Here is a 13,624-nt window from a genome sequence, read left to right on the forward strand (position 1 = left end):
GATGTGGCTTCTTGGGTATTGGGGAGAAGGGTGGGGCAGCAGGGACCAAGCCTTCCCTACCACGAAGGGAAGGGGGTTCGAGGTGCATCTAACCCTGACATCGAATAGTCCTGGGGGTGGGATATGGGTAGGAGGGAGTTAGATCCTGGCCTGGCCCTCTAGCTATCCACCACGTACCCCTATTTCTCAGAGTTCTGAGGTCCAGATGCTTCAGGAAAGAGCGGGGTCTTGGACTGTGGAAGGGGAGGACAGTGGTCCATGTAGCCTCCATTCAGTGGAGGGCTCTTTGGAGAGGGCCCCCTGAACTTGGTGTCCTTTGGAAGAGTGGGCTCCTAGGCAGCACATGCCTTTGTCTTCATCCTTGGCCTTCCTGAGGGGCCTGGGACACTGAGGGTGGGGTTTGGGGTTCCACCTGTACTGCTAGCTTACCTGGACCGGTATTTCGGATGCAGCCAAAGGTATTTTGTAGGATTCTGCAGGGCAGCTCCGTGGTTGGGGGAGGGCATGTCAGCTTGGCCGAGAATGCCCCAGTTCCTCTGGGGGAGAGCTCTGGATTCTGCCTCGTGCCTTCCTGAGCGCTCCGGGCCCAGTTTTCTTCAAGCTCAGGCTTGACCTAGTTGTCCCGAGACCCTGCAGGGGCAGGGTCTGCCTGGCACTGGAGGTCAGCTTGGTAATGGAGTGCTCCCAAGTGAAAGCCAAGGGCCAGCCTGGCTTCCCTCAGCTCCAAGCTGCCACTGGGAGGGAGAGTGGGTGGGGACCTTCATGCAGGATGCCGCTTGGCTTTTGTATCTCCAGAGACTGAGTGCCCCCAAGTCCATCCAGATTTGAGGCCTTGAGGGGGCCCTGCCCTTGCGGGAATCCCGGCTCCCTCCAGCACAAGGCCCCACCCTTGTGGGGCACGGGTGCCATGGCCCTTGGGGATGTGGTGGCCCACTGCCTCCCATCTTAGGAGGAGCAGAGACCTTCCGGTGGGCAGGACGTGCCCAGAGTCCTATGGAACTGGGGCGGGTTTGGAGGTAATTCCACTCTACGTGCAAGGTGACTCTTGCTTAGTGGGAAGGAGACTCTTCTAAGACCTGATGGCTTCCAACACCCAGCAGGAGCTTGTGACTGATCCCCCAGCTCACCTCTGCAAGGTTTCCTAGTTCTGTACATAACATGCCACGGGGCGGCGTGGGCTCCAGAAGCAGTCTTGTTCCCTCCCGGCTCCTGGGCTACCTCTGACCTGTATGCAGCTTGCCTGCGGGAGGTGGGACAGCAAAGTGCCCAGGATGTTTCTGTCTTAGAGGCCCGGGCAGCAGGCTTTGACATGCATGAAGTCCCCCTCCCACTGCCCGCCCCCCAGGTCAGTTCCAGCTCTTCTGGTCCCATTCAGTGGCGATGATGAGCCCTGGGCCCTGCCCTGCAAGTTTCCACCTTGGACCACTTATTTCATGCCATAAGCATCTATTAAGTGCCCACTGTATGCTAGCCTGCCTTTCTTTCTTGCCTTCCTCCTTCCTTCCTTCCTCTGTCCAGCCACTGTTTGTGCCAGGCAGGGCGCCAGGGGCTGGGGACCAGTGGAGAACAAACCAGATGTGCTTCCTGCCGGCATGAGGCACCCGGTGTAAGGGGGAAACCTGATATTAGGCCAACAAATAAGGTACGATTACTGGTTGTGACAAGGAGGAGAAAAAGCAGAGGCTCCATGTGAGGAAGGAGGCAGGACCGCAGGGGCACACGCTTTTGTTCATATCGACTGGCGGAGGGTGTCACGGGTGCTCACACACATCAAAACCCTGCAAATTGTACCTCAGTAAAACTGGAAAAAAGAAACTAAGAAATACAGATTTAAAAAGGAGGAAAAAGCACGTATCATTTTGTCTCTCTTTTTAAAAAATGTTTATTTTTGAGAGACAGAGAGAGAGAGAGAGATAGCAAGCGGGGGGAAGGAAGAGACAGAGACAGAGAATCGGAAGCAAGCTCCTTACTATCAGTGTGGGGCCGGACACTGGGCTTGAACCCATGAACCGTGAGACCGTGCCCCGAGCCGAAATCAAGAGTCAAGAGTCGGATGCTTAACCTGACTGAGCGACCCAGGTGCCTCTGTCTCTTTTGAACAAAAAGAAAAATAAAAGATCTGGGGCCCCCGAGTGATTCAGTCGGTTAAGTGTCTGACTCTTGATTTCGGCTCAGGTCGTGGTCCCAGCGTCATGGGATTTAGCCCCTTGTCCGGCTCCATGCTGGCCAAGAAGCCTGCTTAAGATTCTCTCTCTCTCTCTCTCTCTCTCTCTCTCTCTCTCTTTCCGCCCCCCATACTCTGCTTACGCATTCTCTCCCTAATATATAAAATAAAATAAAATAAAATTCATAAAAAGAGCACCTGGATGGCTTAGCTGGTTGAGCATCTGACTCTTGGTTTCAGCCCAGGTCATGGTCTCCCAGTTTGTCGGTTTGAACCCAGTCTTGGGCTCTGCACTGTTAACAAGGAGCCTGCTTGGGATTCTCTGTCTCCCTCTCTCTCAGTCCCTCCCCTGCTGGTGCTCTCTGTCTGTCGCTTTCTCAAAATAAAAATAAATCGAAAAAAGGAAATAAAGGATCAGAGAGCTGTCTGACGGGGTAGTGGGGAGCTGTCCCTCTGGAGCAGGAGACTTCCCGGGGGAGAGGGCCCTCTGACATGCCTGAGGCAGAGTCAGCTGGGCAGATGGAGGTGTGGGCTTGTGTGTCACAGACAGAGGCATGGATTGACCAGAAACAAAGTCCAAGTAAATGGAGTCACACCCCCAAGGCAGAATGGGAAGGTGGTGGGGCCATATGTCTTATCTAAGTGGCTTTGAAAGTCACATCACCATCCACATGCCTGTCTGAGAAGGCGCTCTTCGTTGCTTCCTGTCTTCCTCTGTGCGTCTGTTACGAATCTGAGGCCAAGAGGACAGCGGCTGGCTGGCCCAGGGACACCGACCTTACGTGAGGAAGCTGGAGTTTGACCCTGATGCCTCTGAAGCCTGGCAGATCGGCCGGCCGGACACCTCGAGGCTCACGCCAACACGACGGGTCTCTGGCTTTCTAGAAGTTTGGAATGTCGACTGTGATCCCCAGCCCCCTCTGCAGCTTTGCCTCTGCCCTGGGACAAAGCAGGAAGTTCCCTGCTTTGTCAGGTGCCTGGCTCCACCTGAGTCGCGGCCCTGACACCGAGGAGGCTCACTTTTCTAATCAGCTGAAACCCATCTCCCTGGAATGTCCCTCTGCTGCACGACAGCCCTGCCTGAATAGACCTGCGCCCCACTAGGCCACTCGGGGAGGAGGGGGGTTGTGTTAAGTACAGGGGTTCAGCCCCTCCCCTTCATCCTGGTGGTGAGGACGCAGGGAAACCTCATGGTCACACTGTTGGAGGCCGTCATTTTCCTTGTGGGGAAACTGAGGCTCGGAGGGTAACGCAGCTCTCCGAGGGTTTGAATACATGCCGTGGCCTGGAGTCACCCCAGGGACATGGCGGCTGGAACCTCCCAGAACCCGCTGCCAAGCGGTTGATGCTTCATTCACTCGATCACTCATCAGATGACTTACATGTGAGCAGCGTGCAGTGCTCAGTGCTGGGGGACACTGCCCATTGCCCCTGTCCTCAAGGAGCTTAAGGGCTTGTCCCAAGGGGGCCACTAGCCATAAGCGGCCGTTTAAATTTAAGAATGCTGGGGCAGGGGCGCCTGGGTGGCTCAGTCTGTTGAGTGTCTCTTTTCCTTCCTTTCTTTCTTTTTTTTAAAGTAGGCTCCACACCCAACATGGGGCTTGAACTCACGACCCGGAGATTAAGAGTTGTGTGCTCTACTGACTGAGCCAGCCAGGTGCCCCTTGAGTGTTCGTCTCTTGATTTTGGCTCAGGCCATGATCCCGGTGTCGTGGGCTCGAGCCCCGGGTCGGGCTCCGTGCTGTCAGTGAGTAGCCTGCTAGAGTCTCTCTCTCCCTCTCTCTATGCCCCTCCCACACCTTCTAAAAAAAAAAAATCTTAAGAGAAAGAGGTTATTCTGGCTGTAGCGAGAGGTGCTTAAGGAAGGTATGGCTCCTTCACAAACTCTTCTGGTGGGATGAGACCCTCAGGGTGAGGACTTCGGCACAGGAAGAGCCCCCCCGGGGGCAGGTGTCCAGGCTCTTCCAGTGGGTTTCATCCAAGGCCTCTCCCTGCCTCGACCACCTTCAGCAGGCTTCATCCGCCCCTCGCTGCAGCCTCCCGGTGCCTGGAGGTTCTCTGCTCCCTGCAATACAGTTAAGGAGGCGGAATTGGAGGGCTCCCTCTGCCTCTCCAAGCCTCTGAGCTCCGGAGTAGAGACGACGTGGGCTCCAATCCCAGCTTTGCTATTCACGTGCACCTGTGTCCTCTTCTGCAAGCTGGGGTAATAATCGGGTCTACCCACCAGGGTTCCGTGACAGTTCCAATCGGATCTCACGTGGAAAGTGTAATCAGCAGTGGCGTGGGAATCGTGGCCATTGTCATTTCTATTAGGAAAGAGCTTTCCTTCAGGCCTCACATCAGGAGTGGGTGGGAGGTAACAGAGATCACCACCTTCGCCTACATCATTTCCAGCCTCTACTTGGGGTTTTTGGTGAACCCATGGGGCCAGGGGCTCAGACCTGGCCCCGGCCAGCCAGACACTGCAGTGGCGGGGGTGGGGAGGGGGGTGGGGGGGGGCTGGCTCTCAGTGCAGGAGCCACTGAGAGCACTGCGAGGAAGTGTCGCCCAGACCTGGAAACGAGGGGTGAGAGCAGCGAGGTGTTGGAACTGACTCCCCGCTTTGGTTACCTGGAGCCCACGCTCTGTGATTTCCAACCAAATGCTCCTCAGAATTGGGGCACCCGGGAAACGTGGGACTCCGTCCTCATCAGGACCCATAATAGCAATAGTTACAGTGTTTGAATTGCTCCTTGTGCCGGACACTTACATGCATCATCTCCGCTAATCAGGTGCCTAGCTGATGGTGGTTTATCGAGGGCCTGTCGTTGCCAAGCCCCGTTCTAGTGGGCTGTGGTGTCTAAATGTGGTGTCTCTCCCAGTTGGATGGGAGCCCCCAAATGTGGGACACAATCGGGCTTCAGCTAAAGCTGAGATGAAGGCAGGTGGTGAAAGAATTCACCTGAGGCAGAACAAAGGAGATAGAAGTTTATTGAAGGCTCCGCAAAGGAGCGGCAGGCAGGACAGCAGAGGGGAGGCCGGCTGCAATGAGGGAGTGGGTGGGGGCTGTTTTTAGAGAGGGAAGGTGAGGAGGTATGGGGACGCATGGAATTTTCCCTTTTTTGGTAACTGTGCCTGGTTGTAAGTAGCCCATTGGTCAGTTTAGGGCCTCTGGATATTTTGAGGTGGGTCACCTGATGGGCCTGTCTGTATTCAGCCAGGTAGTTGCTGTGGGCCCTTTCTACATTCCGTTGCTCAAGCCTGTTTGCCTAAAAGCGAGCGGCCTCTAGACAGGGGACAGAAAATAAACATTTGCATGACAATAAAAAACATACCTGATTACAGATTACAGGGGAAAAGAAGGAATGGGTCCGGGAGTCAGGAGGACGGGAGGAGAAACCTTGGGCCTCTGGGAAACTCCAGATACCTGTCTAGGTCATAGTTGGGCTCCATTGTCAAGACTCCAATAGTAAACAATGGGATCTCCATTAACACTCTTGTTATGCCTGAAGTTGTGTTTAACTGTTGACTAAACCATGAACTCTTTGAGGCAAAGACTGTGCCTGCCCCCAGGATGGTCCACCCACAGGAGGAGCTCATCAAAGGCCTCTTGATACAAAAGGCTCAACCCAATGAAGTGGGAGGAAAATGAGGCCCCAGGAGAGTAGGATACGAAACCTGATGTACTAGGTTGAATACGTGTCCCCCAAAGATTGACCTCCGCCCAGAACCTCAGAATGTGACCTTATTTGGAAGCAAGCTCTTTGCATATGTCATTAGTTAAGATAAGGTCACCCTGGATTAACATGGATTCTAAATCTAACATGACAGGTACCTATAAGAAAGGATACAAATGTGTGAACACGCCCCCACCGCCCCGCCCCGCCCCGCCCCTGCAAGAAAGCAAGATGGCCCTGCAAAGACAGAGGAAGAACTTGGGAGCCATAGAGTTGCAAGCCAAGGATTGTTGGCCATCACCCAAAGCTAGGAAGAGCAAGAAGGGATTCTTCCTGAGAGCCACTGGAACATGGCCCAATCACCATCTTTGTTTCCTACTTTTGGCCTCCACAACTGTGAGAGAATACATTTCTGTGGTTTAACCCCCCCCCCCTCCCCGCCCCCAGATCGTGGCCCTTTGTTCCACCAACCACAGGAAACATACACACGCTTAAGGTCACTCAGGAGTCAGCACCAATTCTGACCCCAGTTTTTTCCCCACGGATTTTTATGAGTAAATGATTTTTATATACAAAGCGTTAAGGGGTGAGGGCACATCAGCCACCTGTTCATTTACCCACCAAGTATTTATTCGGTGCCTATTACGCGTCAGGCAGCATCCTAGGTACCTGGAATCCTGCCCCTGAGTACAGGAAGAGAACAACAAAGAAAAAAGAAAAGAAAAAGACACAGTAGGTCAGACAGTGCCAAGAGCTATGAAGAAAAAATACAGGATAAGGAGCAAATTTAGGTGTGGGAATGTGAGGACGTGGAGGAGGGGAGGCTGTCTTCTGCACGGTGGGCAGGGGCCCCGCTCCCCGCGGGTGGTTCTTGCAGGCATGGGGACGCAAAGGCCAAGGCCTGGAGGCAGGAGAGTGCTGTCCGGACAGGAAGAGGCCAGTGGGGCTGGGAAGGAGCCTGCACAGAGCAGACGAGGGGGAAAGGAGCCAGGCCAGAGAGCCAGCTGCGGCTGAGCTGACGGGGTCCTCTCGGGCTCACCCCGCGCCCTAGCAGGACCTCTGGCACGGGCGCCGCACCCAACATGGCGGCCGCGCGGGACAGGCCGACTGGCGAGAGGAAGTGCGTCAGCAGGCGCCGGAAGTGGCTGGAGCCCCCGCCCCTCCCGGGGTCTCTGTGGAGTCGCGGACGCGCCGGCTTTGAGCATCCCTGGCGGGCCAGGGGGAGGCCTTGGGGCTGCGGCTCCCGCGGCCGCGGCCCCGCCCGCCTTCGACATGGCCAGCTCCGGAGAGGTACGGCCGGCGCCTCTCTCCGCTCCCCTTCCTGCCGCGCGGACTTGGCTTCGCTCGGGCCTTCCCATCTCTCCCCGGTCCCCTTGCGTCCTTTCCATCCAGCCGCCTATCCCGCTCCATCCTTCCCGTCCCGACCTCGACCCCCAGCTCGGTGCCGCTTGGCCCTTTCCACCCCAGCCCAGGCGTCTGCCCTGTTTGGTCCTTCCTGCCCCGACCCTGGCCTCGGCCTCGCCGGGTCCTTCCCATCCCTGTCTTGGCCTTGCCCCCTGCCCCATCCTTGCCTCATCCCGCCCCCATCCCTCCCGGGTCCTCACCACTCCGTTCCGAAGGCACAAGCTCTCTCCTCCTTGGGTTTTCCAGCCCTTTCCCAGCCCCGCAGTCGTGATCGCCAGAGTTCTTCCCCTCCTCTGCGCCCCCAGAGTTTCCAGGCTCCTCTAGGCCTCTCAGGCCCTTTTCCCCTGTACCTGGGCTCAGCCCTTGGAGCTATGAGACTTCCCTCTTCCATGCCCGCTGTGCACCCCATCCTCTATCTTTGAATGCTCAGTTTCAGTCCTTTTCAGCACTTTGCTCTGTGCCTGCTTGTGTGACTTAGGGGGTAATGGAGGAAGGCCCATTTCACCTGGGAGACTTCTGACTTAGCCCAGAATTCCTTCCCCAGCGCTCCACAAGTCTGGGTCTGAGTCCCTGTAATGTGGTGCAACGTATTTTATCTGCATACCGAGGTATGGGGGTTCGGACTCTGACTAGTGTCTTTCCTATTGCTGCTTCCTGCCTTTCTTTATGTGTATTTGTGTGCACCTGTGTGTATATGTAGCACGTGGGACTTGGACCCTTGAGTGCACTTCCTGTCTTAGGGGCTTACCTAGGCTCTGGGGAACTGGAGTCAGAGGTTCAAGTGTTTTTCGAACGGGGCTGGGTGTTGGTGACAGCGCCTCTTCCTTTGAAGTGAATTGGGCTTAGAAGTGGCCCCTTGATTGAGAAGGACGGTGTGGGACTGTGGGACATACCTGCAGACTGGTGGGAGGTTTGAAGGGGTGGAAAGCTGCAGCTCTAAAAGGAAGAGTTGTGGAGTAGCCTGGCTGTAACAGATTCAGGTAATTGTGTGTACTTGCGGGGCCCCGGGGGGCTGGCGCAAAGGCCCCTGTGTTCCTTGAAGCGACCTGGCCAGTGAGGCCTCTCTCGTTGCTTTGTGGGCGGCTCTTGAGTTGAGAGGAGAGAGGGCCGTCTCTTTCTACCCTGGGGATGGAAATCAAGGTCCCTTCTGGGATGGTCTATTGATTATTTGTTGATATATAGTTCACATACCATGAAATTCACAGTGTTAGGGGGCGCCTGGGTGGCTCAGTCGGTTGAGCGTCAGACTTGGGCTCAGGTCATGATCTTACGGTTCGTGAGTTGGAGCCCCGCATCTGGCCCGCTGCTGTCAGCTTGTCAGCACAGAACCTGCTTCAGATCCTCTGTCCCCTTCTGTCTGCCCCTTCCCTGCTTGCATGCTCTCATAAATAAATAAATAAATAAATAAATAAATAAATAAATAAAATCCACAGCTTTAAATTTATTTATCTCTTTAAAGTAAGCTTTATGCCCAACGTGGGGCTTGAACTCACAACACTGAGATCAAGAGTTGCATGCTCTACCAACTGAGCCAACCAGGTGCCCCAGAGTGGTTTTGAAAAACATAGTCACATGGTTGTGCAGCCATCCCCGCTGTAGGATTCCAGATGAGGTGGTCTGATTTTGAAAGTCATTACTGGCTTTGAAAGGTGTTTGTTTTTATTTTTATTTTTTTAAGTTTATTTTTGTGTGAGAGAGACAGGGAGTGCGCATGTGCACAGGTGAACAGAGGAGAGGGGCAGAGGGAAAGAGAAGATCCCATGCAACCTCCACGCCGTCAGTACAGAGCCCGATGTGGGGCTCAGTTTCACGACCGACTGTGAGGTCATGACCAGAGCGGAAATCAAGAGTCGGATGCTTAACCAACTGAGCCACCCAGGCGCCCCTCATTGCTGGCTTTAAAATGCAGATGCCCAGGATGGCTTCCAGAGTTTCTGGGAGTAGTGGTCTGCGGTTTTTGTAATGCTTCAAATGATTCTGAAGCCGTGGTCCGTTGCCTCACCTGGTTCGGTGTTTTTTTAACTCTTGGAAATTAAAAAACGATCCCCGTTCAGGAGCCATTCCTGGCCTAGTGAGGAGATAAGCGTCATCCGATGAGGCTGGGGTGAGGGGAGGAGGGTGCCTGGTCCAGCGGTGATGAGCACGGTGAGGGTGAGGTAAGCGGGGTGCCGGATGCTGGGAGGGCTTCGTTGCATTTGAGCCTTTGAGCCAAAGTTCTGACAGGAGCGGTTTTCCTGTGTGGTGGCCTGTCTGGTGGAAGGAAACAGCTTGTGGAAAGGCTTAGAGGCACGAGGCAGGCAGGGGACATTCTAGAAATTGCTAAGAGAAACAGAGACCTGAGAAGTGGGACAGAAAATTTATGGAAACCCATAAAATTGTGCACCTCTTGAGATTGGTGTTGTGGTTTAACAAAGGTTTTATGATGTAAAATATGCTATATTTTACAATTTTACATCATGAAAGAGCGCTATAATGAGCCTTTCTGTTAGATCCATTGGCCAGTTATTGAAAAAAAATTTTTTTTGCATTTAGTGTTCCTTTTTTCTTTTTAAGTCTATTTATTTATCTGAGAGAGAGAGAGAGAGAGAGAGAGAGAGAGAGAGAGAGAGAATCCCAAGCAGGCTCTATACTGCCAGTGAGGAGTGCAGTGCGGGGCTCGAACTCACGAGGTACAAGATCATGATCTGAGCCAAAGTCAGATGCTTAACCGACTGAGCTACTCAGGCACCCCTCTTTATTTGTTTTTTTAAGTAAGTTTTATGTCCGGTGTGGGGCTTGAACTCACAACTCCAAGATCAAGAGTCACATGTTCCACCAACCGAGCCAGCCAGGTGCCCTCCCATTGCCCAGAGTTAATAGTTGTTAACACATGACTATCCTTGTTTCATCTCTCTCTCCCCTTGACTTATTTAGATCATTCCAGACACCTCTTCGGTTGATTTGTGAGACCTATGATTTCTTGGGTTGTCCAATGTGAACATCTGGGAGGGGATGATTTTGGGGCAGGCACGCACTGAAGTTTCAGTACTTAATTCTGCCTGAGGTTTTGTTTTTTTGTTTTGTTTTGTCTTTGCTTAAAATTTTTTTTTGTGAAATGTTACGTTCTGAAAAGTGCATAAAACTTTTTCCCCCTTATATTTTATTTTATTTTTAAAAATATTTTTAAGTCTTTTTGCTTATTTTTATTTATTTTTTTATTAAAAAATTTTTTTTTAACGTTTATGCATTTTTGAGACAGAGAGAGACAGAGCATGAATGGGGGAAGGTCAGAGAGAGAGGGAGACACAGAATGTGAAGCAGGCTCCAGGCTCTGAGCTGTCAGCACAGAGCCCGACGTGGGGCTCGAACCCACGAACCATGAGATCATGACCTGAGCTGAAGTCAGATGCTTAAACAACTGAGCCACCCAGGTGCCCCTGGGAATCATCACTTGTAACACATGCCTGGGTGATCCCTATGATTGGCTCTGGGACGCGCCGAGCTACGGAAAGTCACTAATGGTTGAGAACACTAGCCCCAGAATACAGCAACCCAGAACACTGCGGACTTGGGTCTGACGGCTGTCGTCTACCCTCACAAACCGTGGGAGGAGGGGGACAGGATCGAAGGCACCTCAGATGGAAAGGGGGGCAGTGAAGGCACATGGGAAGGGCCCGTGCTGTTCCACCGTGGGAAATGTTTGCGGAAACCCTTTCCCAGGCCTGGGGAACACTTGGTGGGACAGAGAAGGGGGCTCCAGTCACAGAGCCCGGGAGAGCCTTGGAGGCTGTGTGGGGTGTGCAGGCAGGCTCTCCCTTCCCAGACTTCACGGTTGCCCCAGCAGCAGCAGGGCTCTCCAGGTCTCAGGGCTTCCATCGGTGCACATCCGTACAGAAGACAAGTCTGGTTGGCGGAGGGGGGCTTGGAGACAGGCGGTGGAAATAATCCTGGGTGCCCTCTCCTGGGAGCGGTCAGACAGGCACCCCTTCGGTGAGGATGCTTTAGAGGCAAGAGGATCCCTTCTGGGAAGTGCCGGGAAGATACGGGGATCCCTCCCCACCAGGGGCTCCCCTGAGAGCCTCCAGTCCCTTTGCCCTTGACTTGGGAATTTCCTGTCACACTGATGAAGGGTGAGCCCCCTCTCCCGCTGGGTTGTACACACCAGCCCAGGAGAGGCGGGAGGCCCGCATCACGGAAGAAAACCTTTTGCAGATATTTACAGAAACACGGTGAAATGTGTGGACATCTTACGGGAAGTACTGGTCCGAGTTTCTAGCCAGATAGTGTGATAAGTGGGGGTAAATTGTGCAGTTCCCATCATCTGGTAGTAGCCTCGGCAATGTAAAGACGTCGGTCTAGGAGGTGCGATTTCTTCTTTATAAGGACTTTATACTGCCCTTCCTTAATGGCAGTGCTGGAAAGAGCTGCTGTCTGCCACTGTTTGAGGGCCTGACGCCCATCTCGGCGACCCCAACAGGTGAAGACATGTTGTTATCCCCAGTCTTCGTTGGTTTTTTTTTTTTAATGTTTATTTTGAGAGCGAGAGCTTGAGTGGGGGAGGGGCAGAAAGAGAGGGAGACAGAGAGAATCCCAAGCAGGCTCTGTGCTGTCAGCACGGAGCCTGATGTGGGGCTCGAACCCAGGAACCATGAGATTGTGATCTGAGCCGAAATCGAGAGTCAGACACTTAACTGGATTAGCGCCCCCACCCCCCCCGCCCCGCCCGCCAGGTGCCCCTCTTATTTATTTATTCTTTTCCCATCTCTATTGTTTCTTGATAGACTCCTGCTACCCGAGCACGTTAAGAATATAGCGTGAGGCTGGGGGGAGCGGGAGAAGAGCCTCCCTTCCAAATGGAGAACGTTGGCCGATGGTCAGAAGTGGAGTCTGCAACATGGCGGGCTTGATGGGAGACCTTTAGTGGGAACGGTCTCTTACATTTGGAAAAAAATTGCAATTTCATTTTGCCTCTCTTTTGAGGAGAGACCCTGGTGTGCAGATGTGAAAGGGGGTGTTGGATGGCACGGGCTCTGGCTCCGCAGGTAAGGGTTTTGGTGAAAGTACCTTCTTTCCCACAGACTGTGCTGACGGCTTCTCTTGGCATCTGTCCTTGGCCGAGGAGGCCGGGCTGAAGGCCACCTCAGGGATCCCGTGGGAATTCGGTGTCTTTCTCCCCGCCCCCCCTTACCTACAGGACACGTCCAACGAGGGCGACGCACCCCCTGCAGCGGCCACTATGGCGGTGGGCGCCCACCTTCTCGGCTTCTCGGATGAGATCCTCCTGCACATCCTGAGCCACGTGCCCAGCACAGACCTGGTTCTGAACGTCCGGCGCACCTGCCGGAAGCTTGCAGTTCTGTGCCTGGACAAGAGCCTTACCCACACTGTGCTGCTGCAGAAGGACTATGAGGTGAGGCGCGGGTCGCGAGGTGGTGCTGGCCCGCGGGCGGGGATGGGGACGGCCCACGTGCCCCTCCGAGGACCGGCACAGCCTGGCAGGGGGGCGCCGTGCGGCTGGTGACAAAGAAGGTGGGAGCTCCGAGTCCTGACCTGCTCAACCTCCGAGACACATGGTTAGGTGATAAAAGCTAGAGACCGGAAGGCACGGCCAGTGTGGCCCCCAGGGGGAGGGCGCAGGCTCGGTGGGTGGATGCGGTGCTGGGAGGGAGGCCAACCTCCCGGCAGGTACCCCAGGAGCGGGCTGCCGGGTCCGCGGCGGGTGTTGGCACTTCGGTGGTGCGGGGGAGGCCCCATCTCGCCCCCCAGCAGCCGCGTGCCGGGTTTCAGCTGCTGCGCGACCTTCCCACCAGGCCACTCTCTGACGGCCAGGGTGGGTGTCGCCTTGTGCCTTTTCACCTGGCGTCGCGGGGGAAGGGCGCTGGGATGGCAGCAGTGCTGTTTCCGTCCGGGGCTGGGCTGTTGGTGTATCTTCTTTCCCGAAGCAGCTGTGTAAGGCTTCTTCTCGTGGAGTTACAGGAATTCTCACGTACTCTGCGTCCCTTGTCGGGTGCCTGTGTCGTACTTTCTCTCGTAGTCTGGCTTGCCTTTCCTCTTTTTTTAACGGGATCTTTTGAGAGCATAAGTGTTTGAATTTAAGTTGAAGTACAATTTATTGATTTTTTTTTTTTCTGAGTTCGTGTGTCTCGCGTTTCTGTTGAAGAAAATTTTGTTAGACCTGAGGTCGTGAAGATTTTCTGCTGTTGTCTTACAGAAGTCTTACAGCTTTAGCTCTTCTGGTATGCGTCCAATCCCTGTTGTGTTCGTCTCTGTATATGGTGTGAGGTAGGGATCGAGGGCTCCTTTTTTGCACGTGGCTCCTCACGGTTGCAACATCACTTATCGACAGGGTCGTCCTTTCCTTGTTAAATCGCCCTGTAATTTTTTTTATTCTATATATATTTAATTCCAGTATAGTTAACAT

At 54.0% G+C, this 13,624-nt stretch overlaps 1 protein-coding gene across 4 annotated transcripts in view; it reads left to right on the plus strand.

Annotated features, from left to right (window-relative positions):
* Positions 1-6,950: 6,950 nt before the first annotated feature.
* The window catches only part of FBXL18 (F-box and leucine rich repeat protein 18), an 80,147-nt gene continuing 73,473 nt past the window's right edge, over positions 6,951-13,624 (plus strand). For 3 of the 4 annotated variants that reach the window (XM_053894117.1, XM_053894118.1, XM_053894119.1), the window contains exons 1-2: positions 6,951-7,110; positions 12,398-12,613. In XM_053894117.1, coding sequence (XP_053750092.1) covers positions 7,093-7,110; positions 12,398-12,613 — 234 coding nt within the window. In that variant the 5' untranslated portion in view covers positions 6,951-7,092. The remainder of the gene's footprint in view (positions 7,111-12,397; positions 12,614-13,624) is intronic. The other variant, XM_019422532.2, reaches the window with a different exon arrangement.

The sequence above is a fragment of the Panthera pardus genome, unplaced genomic scaffold (assembly GCF_024362965.1).
Source record: "Panthera pardus isolate Hobbes unplaced genomic scaffold, ASM2436296v1 HiC_scaffold_4, whole genome shotgun sequence".
Taxonomy (NCBI): domain Eukaryota; kingdom Metazoa; phylum Chordata; class Mammalia; order Carnivora; family Felidae; genus Panthera; species Panthera pardus.